Source organism: Sipha flava, unplaced genomic scaffold (genome assembly GCF_003268045.1).
Source record: "Sipha flava isolate LNK unplaced genomic scaffold, YSA_version1 540_pilon_pilon, whole genome shotgun sequence".
Lineage (NCBI taxonomy): Eukaryota > Metazoa > Arthropoda > Insecta > Hemiptera > Aphididae > Sipha > Sipha flava.
The window spans coordinates 1-18,613 of NW_020273522.1; the positions used below are offsets into that span (position 1 = coordinate 1).

Genomic DNA, 18,613 nt, shown 5'->3' on the forward strand with positions numbered 1-18,613 from the left:
GGATCCAATCTCTCCTGTAACGACCCAACCTAATTTTGTATCTTGTAAACAGGCATTTCCTGATTGAAGTTGAACTCTCCTTGATCCTAGTAAGTCGAAAAATATTTCCCCACCTATAAGTATATCTATATTTCCTGCAGTACTGAAGGAATGATCAGCCAATTGAGGTATCAGTTCTTCAGGAATATTCCAACCCTCCATTGGAATTGAGCAACAGGGCATATTTTCTATTATCACATATATATCATATTTATAATATCATATTTATACTTATAATTATATGACTTATTTTTTGTCAAATATTATGTAAATTGGAATTTTTATTTCCGTAATAAATTATTATTATTATTATTATTATTATTATTATTATTATTATTATTATATTACACCGTATATTTTGATATTTTTAATGCATATTTATGCGCATATTCTAGTATTTTTTAACGCATTAAGTTCCGAGCCTTGGTGATAATATAAGGAACATAACGTGAAATGGCGTTCCACTATGGTCTTCCAGTGTGGATAACTTTTAGTTTGGGGTAGAGAATTTTATTTTGTTTTTTTTTTAATTGGTGCAGGTAACTTTATGATCTATGATTTATATATGACGAAAATTATTTTAAATAATCAGTTTAAATTTTATCATGGCTTTTTGGCGAGCAAGTGGCTTTATATCATGTAGTACTACTGTCGCATTACTATCGATATCAGTGTTGATTGTGGAATGTGTGGGGATACGAATGGATCTTCGCAGGAAAAAAATATTTTATAATATATTATACCATATTGCCTACATTTAACCCCTTTTTTGCAACTATCAAAATGTGATAACTTTGATAAAACAATAACATCATTTATATTATAATAGTTTTATATATTGCTAAATTTGAATTAAAATAGTTAAATAAATTTAATAATACACAATTTGAAAAAAAAACACAATAACGTAATTTAAAATTTAAAAATATACAATTCATTGCGAATACTTCAAGCGAAAATATAATACAAGTGTTATAATTAAGTTTAATATTTTGTATTTTTGTTGTAAAAGCGTACCTAACTGTTTAAAGTTTAAACCATGGGTCCCATCAACACAGATTTAGTCATTTCCAAGTACAAAAATCATATTTTTCTAAATTTGTGGCAAAATCATTGTTTGTGAATAGAATTAAACAAAAATCAATCGGGCACGCGTCACCTTCTATGTCGATTCTGTGGTCTTATTGCAAACTCGCGCGCCCGCAATTATCTTAATTGCCTACATTTGCGCCCGTGACACTATGGTCAATATTTTAATTGTCAACAAGCGCTCGCGAAATCTTACATCAATTTCAAAATAGAATCGATGCCGTATTCCAGACAAGCTCGGCCATTTTACTAACTATTTGGCCCATAACACTCATACTATACACATTTCAATGTTGTTCCTTCCGCAGAATCTTGGACATCATTTAAACCCTTTGAATAGGAACCAGTATAGATGGTAGTATAGTCTTCTATAAAATAAAATACACTACCTGCCAATTTTGCTCTATCAGCTGTAGTAAACCTTAATTTACCAATTCCATTTTTTCATAATTGAGTATTGCTGTATCTTACACTAATCCATTGTCCTCGTTTAATGTAGATTAAAATATGGTACTTCGAACTTAGAGGTGTGGAAAAATACGAGAGTAATAAAAATGTTATATTTTTTATTACTTTTGAATTGTACCTTTTAAATGACGATCGTAAGTGAATATTGTTTTTTTTTCGAATTGTGTATTATTAAATTAATTTAACTATTTAAATTTAAATTTAGCAATATATAAAATTATTGTAATAAAAATTATGTTCTCTTTTTATCAGTGTTTTTTTTACATTTTGATAGTTGCAAAAACAGGGATAAATGTAGGCAATATTAAATATGGACAAAAAAAAAATTTTCCTGCTAAGATCTATTCGTGTGGCCACGTAGCCCCACTATCACACGTTACCAACTGTCACTGTAATGGGAAATTAAATAATAGGTTCTATAAGTTTTTTAAATTGGAATTTGATATTAAAAATGGTACAAATAATGGAGTTGAATCTCGAAATAAATTATTAAAACATTTATATTTTTTTTAATTTCAGATACTTGATTGTTTAAAAAAGAATATTGAAATGGGAAAACAAACTGTAAATAAATATTTATGTTTCTTACCCTCGGTACACAATCACGTAATAGAAATTTCTTTTTTAAAACATCCAAATCTGATTATAACGAAATATAATATAATAGCAGTAACCTACCAATACGCAGTAGAGAACTTCTGAAAAAAATTACAGATTCGTTTACTTAATAGACCAAAAAGAATACTCTGTAAAACGGTTAAAACAGTTGAATGTTCTAAATAATGTATAGGAGAAAATGAGTGATATAGCAAATAAAAAAGATGGACTAAACTTTCTAAACTAACCTTCTAAACATAATTCATCGGCATTATTAGACTTGCCAAAAACTATAAAAAAAAAAACAGAAATAAATAGCAAGGTAAATCAACATACTAATATATTACTGACAAACATACTATATAAGGGGATTTATTTACAAAATTGTATTATACGTTACATATTATGGTGAACCATCACTACATAATTCCCGCTCGGAGTTGGTAACATTGTATTGTTAGGTGGTTGGTTACCATGGTTTTCGACGGCGCCAATGATCGCCACGTCAGGGCGGCGGTCACCCGCTCGTATCGCGACCCGTACACACGTTCCCTGAACGACTTCGACCCTACGTTCTACCGAAACCTCGCGACCACCGTCATCATCCGCACTTGCAGTTTCTGTATATATGTTTTTTGGTTGTTTATGTGTACACACGTAATAAACGCCTTTTTAATACAAATTGGTATCGTTTTCTTTCTCCCTGCGATAGGACACCAATACTCTTTACAGCTGTTGGGGGTGATCGTGTTACTAACACGAGATCTCCACAATATTTTAGATAACAGATTTTTACTTGATAACACCAAAATGATAATGGCTGCATAACGGTAACAATATTATGGTGCCGTAATAAGTAGTTTGGTGTAAGGTGTGTGATGAACACCTGTCCAAAGTGACTGAAAGAAAGGCGATTTAAAAATTTTAAACGAATACAAATAATGGTAAAAATATATGATATATTAAACGATAAACTCGACAGAGGAATAATAAAAATGATGCTCGACGAAGTAGGATAACAAGAAGCGTACAACAAGTATAAATATTTAACACAGGTAAAATGGCGACGTTTCGAAAGGCGAAAAATACAGGACAAAAACGGCATGCACTTGACTCGTTTGACGGATCGGCGGCGTAAGCGAGCAAAGCCCGATCGAGCTATCACCCAAACTATCGTCGTTCGAACAGTCAGGATTTACATAAAATATAAATTATAAGGAAAATGTAAAAATAATACAATATAGTAAAATACAAGCTATAGGGTAACAGTTGGTACCATAAGACAGTGAGGCTACACACCGTTTCCATGGGCGTAACTAAGGTTGGGGTCTTATCACTCCGGAACTAAGATTTAGCCCCCCATAAATATTCCATGTTATACATGGTATACTGCATACAGTATACTTAACTCACAATAGTGTTACATACAAAAAAGACATTGCAGTAAATCCGACTTGGCTCAGAATCTAAAATATAATAACATGGTATATAAGAGTAGGGGTAATCGACAGGTTATTTTAAGTTTTAGTAGGAGGGCTGTAGCCCTCCAGATTTTTTACACTAGTTGTGCCTATGACCGTATCCCCACAGTAGTATTTATAACGGACCAACGCGGCATACTAGAAAAAGAAATATAGTGGTGTAATATAGGGGTAACTACTGATAATTTACTTCGAACACACTCTAATGGCATTCACGCATGCGTGTGACAAATTTTCTATATTCAACTCCTTAAAACTACCAGGATCGAATCCCTTTAATGAATAAAATAATAAAAATTATTAAATAGTTAACACTCGTAAATTAATATATCAATAAATAAACAAATAGTTTAAATATAGAAATAAATAAAAGCTTAGCCTCGATTATTTTTATACTTGTAAAGTACGATCGGTTTCGAAATAAAAATTAAACGTCAGGTGTTCACAAAGTCAGTAAAATAGCGAATGAATATAAAAAAATTAATTCGCGATTAAAGTAAATCATCTACGTAAAATAAAGCAATATCTCGATTGTACGAGTGAATATTTTACTTTTCAGTGGCAGAATCTTGGAATCGACATCCAAACGGTTTTCTGTCTGGGAATACATTTCACATGGGACTTTATGATGAGTGTATTGATATACATCGTCCAATAAAAGGCCAGTATTGTTTATCCGAGATAAAACTAATACCGTCTGCAGAAAACTATATCAGTCACAACGAAGTACACAATAGGAATAACATAGGAAGTTGGCAGAACGTACTTGGGGTACAATATTCAACAAATACTTGATTATTTTTATAATAATATTTTTTTAATTACAAATAAAACATACGATAAAGATAAGTATGATATATATTAAAAATGAAATGGACTAGCGTACACGGGTCCATGTGAACCTTATCTAAGTATACATACAACTTATATACAATATATTTTTATCGGTTTAATTTTATTTGTTAATTTTTTTTTTTTTTAATGGTTTATTCATTTTTTTATCGCAGTGGATTGATTACCCAGATCAAATTCAACGAAACATTTTAAATTTAGGAATTTGCATTCCGGATTCTTGTTCATCGTCAGATTTACAAAGAACACTGCAAAATGAATTGGACAAAGTATTCTTACAAGAACAAATCAAAACTGTTGTTAAAGTAGACCCACATCTATGTACTGTTAAAGAAGATATATACCCTAAGAGTATAGGATTTTATATAACAAGGTAATTCGATGTTCAAAAATATTAATAATTTTAAAAGCCCAGTAAATGCATCATGTGCTTCATAGGCGAAAATCAGGGGGGGGGGGCTTGAGGCGTCTAAGCCCCCTTAGAAATGTAATAAGCAAATAATGTTCAGCCCCCCCCCACTAATTTCACCAAATTTCTGTTTATGATGTATTAACATTTATAAGAAACACTTCACTATTTCGATATATAATATAATTCTATTAGGTAATACACATTTCTCTGAAATATATATGAAAAATAACCAATAGAATGATCATTTTAAAACGTTTGTTAAGCATTATTAAAAACATAATTACATTTTTCGGTAAAAAATATTTTTAAATTAATAATCATGAAATGAGAAAATGTCAGCATCCTCCCCCTCAAAATTGGATATTTGTCAAAATTTATGCATATTAAATATGCACTACGCATTTCTCTCAACAAAAAAAAAAAAAAATAAATAAATAGAATGATGATAGTTTTAAAGCATTAACCTCCAAATTGGAATTTTGAAAACCATTTTGAACCAATCATTTGTGCACTAGCCCCCGAAAATTATTATCAAATCAAATTTGGAGGGCAGTAGAAACGACAGCTCCCCAATTTTGGAATGTCGACATATTATTTTTTTGGGCCTTTCGTTTGTGTAATGTTTGTAAAAGAAAATTTTTTTTTGGAAAAACATAATTTAGCTTTGATAAAGAGGAATTATTTTCAAATAATTTTATATTTTACTTATTTATCAATTTTATTATATAAGTTTAATACAAATTATAAACATACAACATAGGTATTTAAAAATTAAAATCTTGTACTTACTTTGTAACTGTATGTTAGATCTCATTTATTATACTTTACATTTATTATTTAGAATAATTTAGTGTTTGAATTTCAATATGTATATACATATAGTCAGTGTTGTGCATTATCTAGATGAATTATGTAGATAAAAACATTAATCTGTTTATCCATCTTTTTAAATAAAATGGTTATCTAAGATAAATTATTTAGATAATTTTAAAAAAGGTAATTTTTTTTTTTTGTGGTATGTGAAACGAGGAATAATAAACACTTAGTGTTATTGTATGTTCGTTTTAAATTTTAAATATACATATTCTATAAACGAAGAAAAGGTATTATAAAATTATTTATACAGAAAACATATAAAAACGAAGTATTTCAAATAATACCATTCAATAACGATTAACTTTTTTTTTCTTTATAATCGACGACTGGGCGATACCCGCTGCCCAATGCTTACGCCCGGAATTTAATAAACTTATACATAATAGTTAATATTATACTCATATAATAATAATATAGACAATAACTGTGTGAACACATCAGGGACGGCGCGAGGGGGTGGGCAATAGAGGCAGTTGACCAGGGCCCCGCGCCTTAAATTATAATTAAGGCCCCGCGGTTCTGATTTAACTGAAATTAAAATATTTTATTAATATAAATTATAAGACCCAACATTTACTTTTCCCAGGGCCTCGCAAACTCTAGCACCGTCACTGGAACACATGGACATAAAACGTCAATCTTTGGCTGAAACGTTCCATAATTAACAATGTATTAACTTAGATTAAAGTAATAAATAATAATGAAACCAACCAGTAACCACTGAATAGTGGCCATGGCTATATAGTATTTAACATTGATTATAGAATAAATTTAAATTTATAAAGTTTATTCAATAATCAATGCTATTTAGTAATAAGCAAAATGAGACAATAGATGGCGGTAAGTGTCATAAATGAAAAAATAATTATTATATATCGAATTTAGATAGGCAGAGAATGACGTAGGGGGATCAAGTCGTCCAGGAAACCTGTTTAAGTAAAAATAACCTGAGATAAGAAAAGATATCCAATTTATAATTGCGTTATACAAACAAAATATAATTCTGTTTAACCACCTATAAAGAGAAGTGGTCTATATCTCAAAATAAATGTTATATTATTAAATTGTTAAATTAAAAATTTTCAAGGAAGTAATTTTCATAATTGTGACATTTAAATTTTGTTTTAAAACATTTTAACCATTTTCCTCATTGTTTAAAATAATTAAATTCCGACTATTCCGATGATATACTTTCTAATTATTAACCCAATCTAATATAATATAATCAAAAATCTGTAGACACTTACAAAGATCAGTGATGTTATATATAGCAACGGGTAAGTTACTTGGGGTGAAAAATATGAAGAAGTCTAAAATATCTGGATGCCTATTGGTGTGAGTGGGCCAATGTGTCGGTCCAGTAGGTGCGAGGAGTTACCATTTCTGATCGGTAATTGTTTTGTGTAGGATTTTACCTCTTGGAGAGGTGGAGCGGCAGCCCCATACTGGGTGTTTGGAATTAAAGTCACCAGCTACAATGAAATTATTCCCTAGTGAGATAAAAAGTTGAGCAAGATCTTGAGTGGTGATTTTTTGGCTGAGAGAACAGTAGACTGATGTAAGGGTTAACGGAACATGGTTTAGGAAAATTTGAATAGAAACTGACTGAAGGTTGGTTTGTGGATTGATTGAGTGTAGGTTGTGAACTAAGTTAGTGGCAATGATTATGGCAGAGCCTGCATGAGTCGTACCATCCGGGTGGTCTGCACGGTATATTGAGTAACCAGATAGTTTTAATTTTATTGTTTTAGTTAGGTGAGTTTCAGTGATACAAGCTACGTGGATATTATTTTGGATTAAAAAATTATGTAGTTCATGTTTGTGTTGGGATAAGCCATTTGCATTCCAGAGAATAATATTTGTTGCACTATTTATCATTATGACTGAACCATTTGGTAATTAGTGATGTAAGAAGAGAAATGAGAGAAATTATTAGTGATTTAAATTCTTCGAGGAAGGATGCTAGGGGTGGGGCTTACGGAATTGTTGAATCATAGTTTTCCGAGTTTGAGGCGGTGTTTCTTTTGGAAGTTGTATGGGCGTATGATGGTTTTTCATTGCTGTTGATCTGGCTTGACACGACCTGGTGTGATGAGTGTTTTGTAAAGCTTAGTGTTGAGACGAAGTTTGGTTTGGAGTTTTGATCCCGCAAGGTGGATTTTGGTGGGGAGTTTCGGTTGAATTTTCGGTGGTCCATTTTGTACTTGACACCCTCTATAGTTGGCTGGGTGTGGTTGAGTACATAAGGCACAGCTTGCAGTAGAGTCCTTATTTTTCTTGCATTCACTTAGAAGGTGGTTTTCACCACATTTCACACATCTAGGTTGGTGATTGCAGTATATTTGGGTATAGCCATAGGACTGGCAACGCGTGCATTAAATTGGGTTGCGTCTGGGACGTGGCTCTTCTATTTTTATTTTTGTGTAATAAAGTGTGTCTATTGCAAAAATATCTTTGTTTTATGGTGAAGGCTCCAAGTCTACAAAAAAGAGTTGGAGAGGTATTTTAGTTTGATAATGCAAAACGTTAAGGATATTCCTGACAGTGAAATCTTTGGAATTTAATTCCTCCTTTATAGTGTCGACAGGCGTAGAATGATGGAGGTGCCTTATTACCACTCTATATGATTTTTCATCTTTGAGTTGATATGTGTGAAAGTTGACTTTTTTTGTCTTTCAATAATTTTATAGTTTTGCGATATGAGTCGGTTGTATATGTATTTAATTTCAAACCATTTACGGAAGATTTGCATAAAAAACCATCAGGTTGAGTCAATTGTTTAATGGATTCGCAGAAAAGATTAAACTGCACTTTATCGGTTCTAATAAATATAGGTGGTGGCAATAGGAGTTTTGTCTGCGATATATTTGTTGAGGTATCAGTTTCCATCTGAACGACGTCATTGCTTTGGGCAAGTGGAGAGAATTTGTTTTTAGAAATGTACGTAGTGTTTGATTGTTTAGGATTTGGAGAGGTACCCGTTGGAGAATTTTATTTTTTCTCTTGTCTGTCTTTTTTGACCAGGGTGTAGACCAGTCGAAAATATTATCATCATCATTGTCAGTGGGGGTACCTGAAGGTGGCCCGGCTTTTGGTAGTACAGAGTTTTGATTGATTATTGTTATCGGTGGTACTAATGGCTTTTGTTTATCGCTTTTTTTTGGCAATGGTGATTTGTTATTTATCGCATAGGTAATTAGTGGGACTAATTAAGAAGCGGTGTTTATGGGGGTTTTTGAGAAAAAAAAACAGCATAGTTAACAAAACATTAACACCTATCAATATAATTATTTAATTATCATAATAATTTTATAGTTGTATATTTCAAGTTCAAAGCTTAATGAAACTACGAATATATTATACGTCATCAATAATAAAAAAAATTTTTTTTTGCCCTGGAGGGGTTTGAACCCGGCTTCCCCCCCCCCCGGATGTATGCCACTGTTGATTTATATATATATATATATAATATATTATTTATTTATTCTATAAAATTTCTATGTTTTTTTCTTACTTAGCTTCGCGTCACTATATCGTCGTGCTAGATATGGTATATGTATATATAGGCAGTATATATAATGTAATGATGTTACATGAATATATATTCGGCGGAATCGATAAGTTTCTTACAGGTAAAAAGACCTTTTCGGCAGAGTTTATATACGTCCATATAAACCATGTAACGATATTTGACAAACAGACGTATACGTATAACAATGGTTAAAATTGATTATAGTTCAACATTGATCACGGATAACAATAAATTGGAGATTACAAATGTTTATATGGAACGCTAGTGCATTCTATTATTAGGAATCCATTACAACTACAATTCTAGCTCCATTTGAGACATTTTAGGCATTTCCAATATTTATCATTCCATAGGCTATCTATGTATAATTAATTAATGGTATAATGTATATAGATCTTGTTATTGAATCGTGTTAGTGAATACAGAGAATAGTAACAAGGTAAAAGTAATCACTAATTAGTTATTGGTAAATACATACGGTTAAATAAAATAAATATACCTATTTATGTGGAATAGTTTTAAAATGATGATATAGTTAATCAAACATGTGTTCTATAAATATAATATACATACATAGAGATATGCATTTAAAATTATAAATTGTTTGTCAGAGACCAGTATTAATAATATTAATAATACTATTATTAGTATCCTACATTCATACTTTGCTACTTTAACGTTCCATCGACCTTCATTGTTATTAGTTATTTTCGGCTGTTCGACGTTAATAACTAGTTGTCCCTATTTCTCAATTTAACATGGATAACTTTATTTCTCGAAAGAGGAAGCGGATCCATGAAGATGATCCTGAATTATAGGTATATGTTTAAATCATAAAACTAGGTTCATTTTTAATTATACATTATTTAAATTATAATAAATTAATTCGATCTGTAAAGTGATTAATAACATAAAATAAAAAGAAATAAAAATAGTTTATTTATAATATCTTAAAATATTTATGTTTAAAAAATTTGGGTGATGAAAAATAAAAATAGGTTTCTGTACTGTTTTCTGTCAAAATTAATTAAAATTATTTTAAAGCAATTAAATCATAATTAATTTTTTTATTCATAGAAAAATAACCATTTTTCAAATGTAAGTTCTGAATGATGAAACTGTTTAAAATGATGTTTTTATCTAGTTTTATCTGTTATTTATCTAGATAAATGTGGTTGTCTTTTATCTATTATACAGATAAATTTTTAAATCGTTATCTATGATCTTATCTAAATGAAATTTTAATGTATTATCCGTTATCTTATCTAGATAATATTTTGGTTATCTATGTACAACACTGCTTATGGTTTCTTATCAAGTATAATAAAATTAAAAAATTATAATATTATTGGTTTAGTGCCATTTTTGTAGTGCTAATTTTTCTTTGCTGTGTCGCTTCAATACATCAGTATACAACAATATCTTGCCAACTAGATACACCTAATAACAGTAAGTATTAACACACTTATACGTATGTAAGATATAATATATTTTATTCTTAAAATAAAATTTAAGCATATTTAAAATTTTAATTTCAGAAAACTGTACCCATTCAATTTTCTATTCATTTTCGTTTATTAAAAATGGCAAAGATTTATGTATGTACGACAAAAAAAGTAAATTAAATGTCATTTATGGATTTAAACTTCTGATAATGTCATTCATCATTTTTGGTCATCGATTAATGTATTTCGCTGGCAATCCAATGAATAATGTTAAAACTATGGAAAATGTAAGTTTATTTTTAGGTAATAAAATATGTATATACTACATTAATACAAAACATACAATTTTATGGATGAGTATAATGTAGTCTATACTATAAATATTCCGATTTATAGTCAACTTATTTTGAAAAATACTTAAATTCAACATAATTTAATACAAAACCGCTTAGTTTATATATTTTAGAAGGATGTATGGTTTGATTACAAATTAAACTTTATAAATGAATAAAAATTTTTTAGAATAGTAGCACATCTTTATTTTTAAATATTTAAGTTTATATATTTAATTTTTCAAAAAAAAAAAAAAAATTGTAAAATTGTAAGTTAACTCAAAAAGATCATTTTCGAAAACAATTTCCTAGATAATTTTGTTAAATGTAAATGTATAACATTACATAAGTTATTTATTTAACCAGTTTATAACTTACTAAAACAATTAAGATTCTGAATGTATTCAATTTGTAATTATGACACGCATCCAGTTATAAGTAAGAATTGTATTAAAATTAGGTAAATAAATATTGAATTCTGTGTTTTGGCTCGGTATGAAATGTTAATAATATTGAAAGTGCTGGTCACATTCATACAGAAATAAGTACTCGTAATACACAAAATAACAAATAATCTCAATCGTCGTTACCTTTATTCATTCTAGGAACGTAATTTGTGGGGGAAGAGGCAGGTTAGGTAATCATTATATGTATTGAATTACAGACCCTGATACAACATAAAATATGTTACCTATGAATATTATCATTCTAAACATTAAGATCAGAGATATATAACAATATTATAATGTCACTTATTTTGTAATAAGTAATATGTTAACAAAATATGGATACCGCTTGCTTAATATTAATTTTAAAAAAGTACAACCTATATGATTGTTTGAGTCCTGGGGAGGGGGTGGAGGATAGTGTTGTACTTAATAGAAGAAAGTAAATCGACGATTCAATAATCCAAATAGTTTAATAGTATCCCTACTATCATAAGTATCACAAATACATAAATTTAATACATGAGTATAGCACCATATGTAAATACTATTTTGTAATTGTATTTTGTAAATACTATTTTCATTTTTCTTTCCTTATGTATGCTTGAAGTCCATTGAAATCTCCTCGCATATTTGCAGCTTTATCGAAAAACTCACCAATTATGTTTTTAACATTAATTAAATTGAATTTTGTACTTCTAAAATAGCGAAGAGATGTTTCTTTATATTGAAATTGAAAACACAACATATACAAATAGCAGCTTAATCTGTGGACCATATATCCTGAGTACTGTCAACCTTTGAACAAAAATTTAAAAAAATTCATTACATAATAAGTAAAATCTATAATTTTTGGATGAGATAATTGTAAACTAAATTGTCTACCTCCCAAGTCATCTTTAGTTTTTCTTCAAATTAATTGTAATATTACGAAAATAACTTTATTGACTGTAGTCTTAGAGAGCATTGTGACCAAATGTCCTTTTCCTTTAGTATTGTTAGAAATATTTTCTTTGCGCTTTTTGCTTCTTTCAATTGCAGATGTCAAATAATCATTTAAAATGAATTCTCGCTTAACCGTAAACTTTAAGATTACTAAAAAGTTTCCCAACTATAATTTATATTCTCGCAGTTATAACTATATGAACCTGAAACTTTACATGGAAGATTTTTTTTTCTCCAAAAGCTTTATAATTTCAAACACTTGCTCTAGAACATGAATTCGTTCAAGTGCTTGTTTTCTTTTTAAATTTATCAAGTTTATTTATTTATTTAAATATAATGTGTGATCGAAAAGTCGCGCACACCAAAATAGAAATGTTTCTAAATAGTAGTTGTGATAAATAAATTTTATCGGTTATTTCAAAATAACACTATGGGTATTCTCGACATTTAATCTAGACGTCATTATTATATGTATTTTTGATACGACGCTTTTAGTAGTGCTTTGATTATTTCTCTGTGAACATGTCGTTTTCCCAAGACCAACGTGTGTTTATTGTTGAACATTATTTTGCTAGCCGTTCTTATGCTTGTGTAGTTGATGAATTTCGAGTGAAATATCCGAATATAGCAGTACCTAACAATTCAACCATAACGAGATTAATCGCCCGTTTCCGTGAAACCGGATCAGTTTCAGACAAGAAGAGAACCGGGAGACCTACCGTTTTGACTAACGCTAAACTAGCCGAGGTAAGAAATGTGATGCTGCGTTCACCATCAAAAAGCTTGAGAAGACTATCAGCACACTCACAAATTTCATATGGTAGTGCTCAAAAAGCGATGAAGAAATTAAAATTTCATGCATATCATGTTCGTAGTGTTCATGAATTAAAAGAACCTGATAAAGAAAAGCGCCTTTTGTACTGTAGATGGTTTCGTTCATTTATCGATAGCAATGGAATTGGAGAACTTGACCGTGTTTTTTTCAGTGACGAGGCATGGTTTCATCTGAGTGGATATGTGAATAGTCAAAATTCTAGAATTTGGTCCACCGAAAATCCGCATGCCCTTCACGAAACCCCTTTGCACAGTCAGAAAATTGGAGTTTAGTGTGCCATATCACGTCGTCGAATAGTGGGCCCTATTTTCTTTGAAACAACAGTGAACAGTGTTGTATACCAAGACATTATAACACAATTTATTTCGTTGCTTGAAATCGATGAAGGAGATTGTTGGTTGCAACAAGATAATGCCACATGTCATACATCCAATAGAACAATGAATTTTTTACGCGAGTTTTTTGGCGAGCGCATCATATCCAAAGGATTATGGCCTCCCCGTTCTCCCGACTTAACACCTCCAGATTTCTTCCTATGGGGTTATCTTAAATTTTTATAAACAAAAATAGACCACAAACATTGGATGAATTGAAGAGTAACATAACAACGGAGATAAACTTAATCAATGTGAGCGTATTGCACAAAGTGGCCACAAACGTGGTAAAACGGGTTCGTGCATGCATTAATGAATAAGGCAGCCATTTTGAGTATATGTTATAAAACATGTTAAATGAATATTTATAAATTAATTTGGAATATTTTTGTATTTGTGTTTATAAATAAAAGTAAAAGTAATTCAATAAAAATACTATTAACAAACACATTCATTTTGATGTGCGCAACTTCTCGATCACACGTTATTTACATAAATTTCAATGATAGAATTGTTAAATGCTTTGATAAATGATTTCCACTGCTGAACTATGAACTTGATTTTTTTCATGAGTTTAAATAGTGGCATAAATATTTTTGAAATTTGTACATCCAGTACAAAAGATACTGTAGGTAGAGGAAAAGCTAAATACCATGCAAATGGAGCAATAAATCGTTTTAACTTGGTTCTTGCCTTTACCTTGAATAGTCAACCATTTCCCAGGTATTAAATTGCCCTTTAAGTCAGTTCGATTGTATATTCTGTGAAGTGACTATGTCACATCATTTTAAATTATTGGTGTTAGAGGTTTTAAGCAAGAATTAAGTGTCCAATAGTACGTACTAATACAGTATGCTCTCGGTCCATATATTTTGATATGTATGTATGTGTGTGTGTGACCATCCATCTCATTATTATAAATATTTATATTTTGAGGTTAAACAATGCGTACATGACACATATGACTCTAATGAAAAATTAAATTTAACGACGTAAATATGTTTAAGTATTTTAAAAAACACCTATTATAAAATGCATAGAGAGCACTATTTCGGAGGGATTCTCATCGGAATTTTTTATATTCTAAGTGTAGAGTATGATATAAAAGGCACAAAAACATTTTTTTTATATTTTAAAAATTGCTGTTACTTTTTTTGTAATTTTTTGTAGTATTTTTTAATGCCGTTTAGTATGTTTTTTCGCGGACGTGTTTTTACTACTGAGTATGGTCGGTGTAAAGTAAATGATTTTGAAGTTAATATAGCCTACCTACTATGCACTAAGAATTTTTATTTATTACATTATAATGGAAGAATTATAATTACAGATGTATATCAATGGACCAGACATTATATTAACCAGCATGAACTTAGTTGATCCATTTTTTTTCATTAGTGGCTATCTCATTTACATTACAATCACTCCAGTATTTCAAAAATCTGAACCAACTTTGATGAAAATTGTAAATCAGATTACCTACATAACAACAAAGTAATGAATACCATAATATATATTTTAAACCTTGCGTTGATAAATAATGTTCTGTTACTATTTTAGAATATTACCAGCATACTGCGCAATAATGGTAATCACCACAAATATCGTGCCATTCCTAGGAGATGGTCCGCTTTGGGCAAAAAGTACAGGGACTGAAGCCGAGATATGTAAAAACTATTGGTGGACAAATGTACTATTTATAAGTAATTATTTTGATGCCAAATACCAAGTAAGATTGCATTCACTTTTGTAAATATTTACTATAAACTACTTATATTTATTACTATTTCAGTGTCTTATAGGGAGCTGGTACATATCGTGTCATATGCAATTTGTCATAATTGGAGTAATTATTGTTTGCGTTTATACGAAGAATGCTACATACGGAGAAATTTTAAATGGTGTGTTGATTGGTGTATCGCTCTTATTATCATTTATTATCACGTATGTTGGGAAAAGAGATGGAATACTTAAAATACATTTGTTGTGAGTATATGATAAATAATTTGTTTGTATAGAACTCTAACGTCATTCTGTCAATCGAACCTCAAATCTTGTATTAAATTAAACACTAGCTATTATTGTCATGCATGTAAAATATACATACGTTGTAAATATATTTATGCATGTGCGCTCACAGGAAACTTATGAGGGGGCAAAATTAAATCAAACACCAAAAAGTATATTAAAAATGTATTCTTAGCAAACAATAAAATGTGTCAGAATTATATACACTTTAGTCGTTATTAAATAAAAACTGAAATCTTCGCAGTTGTTCAATTGCAAAACTTGTTATTAACCGTTTAATTAATTTTTTCCAGGGGAGGGGGAAATGTCCTGTCTTGCCCCTCCCTCTGGGCGCCCATATGCATATATAACCATGATTTTGGTAAGATATAAGAAGAGTCATAATTATTTCCGAAAAATCTACATGAATTGATAAGTGTATTTTTTACATATATAATTATTAAACGTTCAACATTACAACAGTAATTCGATTTATTATTTATTATTTTGTTATAACTATTATGATTATAATAGAAACATTATAATAATAAAATTTATTACAGATTCTTAAAAAATCCAAGGGGTTCCATTACATTCAATCATTCCTATAGAGAAACTCACATGCGAGCAATTCCTTTTTTGGTTGGGTTGGCATCTGGGTATATTGTGAAAAAATTGAAAGAAAAAAAATTGAAATTATCACAAGTACGTTTTAATTATGCATTTTAATTTTTTTAATATCAAAATTAATTTCTACATATTAAATTAAAGAAACATTTTTTTTACAGAAAACTGTCTATGGTGGAACTACTCTTGTCACTTTGGTTTGTTTGTATGTTCAACTTCTTGGAGCTGAATTTTATAAAAACAAAAGACCTTATTATCCAATTGAACATGCTTTGTATCAAACTTTAAGTCATTGTACATGGACAATAATTTGTGTATGGATTTGTTTTTGCCACTTCACAACTGGTTATGGTAATTTGAATTTTCGTTTTTATAATAATAATTATATTTTGTATAATAATTATTTTATAATAAGAAACAAAATTTAAAGATAAATCTTTTATAATGAGTAAATTATAAACTGCCATACGTTTATAAATTTATGCCGCCATAAATATTTTTTAAAAGAACAAGATTTCGTGTCACGATGTATGTTCGCGATAATCTCCGAAACTACTGGACCGATTTTGATGAAATTTTTTACACCGTGTGTAATTTGGTCCAACTTTAAATATAGGATAGTTTTTTTTCAAATTTTTTAATATTTTAAAAATTTAAATACCTTTTTAATAAATGTGTATAATTGCATGGTGTATTTCGGGTTTTCCCGTGACCGACCGCAAGTATCTATATAGCTACCTGTAATCTGACCTTTTTTCTATTGTGTGTGTTTTATCGTCGTCGGCGTGTAGATATGAATTGTTCCGAGAATTATATAACTAACCTAACCTATGGTTTTTATCTCAATATTATTTTTTGCATTGCAATTGTTGTAATGAAGAAAGTTATAGAATTTTCGAGAAATGTTCAAAGGTATAAAATGCGAAGTTCGGTACGACGTAAATTCAGAAAATATATATGTTGGTTTGTACTTAATTTCAACATTTAGATACTTTACCTATTACTTTTAAATTTTCTCATACATAATAACACTAATACATGGCCTACGAAAATGCCAAAATACCAACTAATACGCGGGCAACGCCGTGTCGGGACAGCTAGTTTTATATATAATTTCATATTTTATAGTGTAATATACATATATTTTATGACTGTATGTTCAGATTCTGTTGAAATGAACAATATTTCTTGTGTAAAAAGATACTTGGATTATAATGAATAATTTTATTTGGTGGATAAAAGTAAAATGATTTTTCTATGATCACAAATTTACTGAACGTCATGCAATTACAATTCCAGATGAAATTGTTATATTCAAATACACAACACATTGATATTAATAATATAATTAACTTGTGAAAATTTCATAACTTCGTTATACTTATTACAGGGTTGCTTACAAATGTAATTTCAAATAAATTGAGTGTAATTTTGGGAAAACTTACATACAGTGTTTTCTTAGTCAATTTTCCTGTTTTGCAAATGTTACAGATACAACAGAGGGTACCACTTTATATTTTGCCATCAACTGTTGTAAGTCAATTATTTGATTTAAATATATGAATTTTCATATTTAAAATATATAAATACACTTACATCCAGGAATAAATATTTATATTTACTATTTATTAATTATTTACTCCTTAATTAATTTATATTTATTAAATTCATATTTTTCAGTTGGAAATGTGGATCTATGGTTTATTTAAATGTTATTTGATGGGTTTTATATTTTATATGATTGTCGAAGCACCGTTTATAAATTTGACGAAGCATTTGTTTGGACGAAGGTGAATTATTGTTTTCTTTTTAAGCCATAAATTATTTAATTTTATTTAAATTATTTGAATGAGGTCCACACTTACCATCTCAATTAAGTATTCATGCGCTATTGATATTGCACTCTTAGCCAATAATGAGTAGGATTTATAAAAAATCTCTGAATGATGAGTATGCTTCCAAAAATAGCAATTATTCATTTATGAAAAACTAAAAAAAGACGATTTACTAACAATTAGACATAATCTATAGATGTAATATTAACAGAAAGAAGTGGATGCTTGAATAAATGAACATTTTAAACAACAAGATAGCTCCATTAACCATTACAGAAGCTGCGTTATGAAAATCAGATCCAGAATCGCACCGGAGAAGGCAGCGTTTATGAATAAAAAAGACTTTAATGCACTATTAGTATGAGTATTAAGATGAAAAAACACTTAATAAAAATATATTTATGGAGTGTGGTAAGAAACCTGG

At 29.6% G+C, this 18,613-nt stretch overlaps 1 protein-coding gene across 1 annotated transcript; it reads left to right on the top strand.

The window, feature by feature from the left end:
• Nucleotides 1-4,233: 4,233 nt before the first annotated feature.
• LOC112690978 (nose resistant to fluoxetine protein 6-like) lies at nt 4,234-18,144 on the top strand (the record flags this gene model as incomplete). Its single annotated transcript, XM_025565082.1, is given in 11 exon segments — nt 4,234-4,445; nt 4,682-4,899; nt 10,704-10,795; nt 10,885-11,078; nt 15,051-15,214; nt 15,281-15,449; nt 15,513-15,706; nt 16,291-16,432; nt 16,516-16,705; nt 17,745-17,887; nt 18,035-18,144. Coding segments are annotated over 11 exon segments (1,828 nt in total), but the record flags the coding sequence as incomplete, so codon positions are not given.
• Nucleotides 18,145-18,613: the final 469 nt, after the last annotated feature.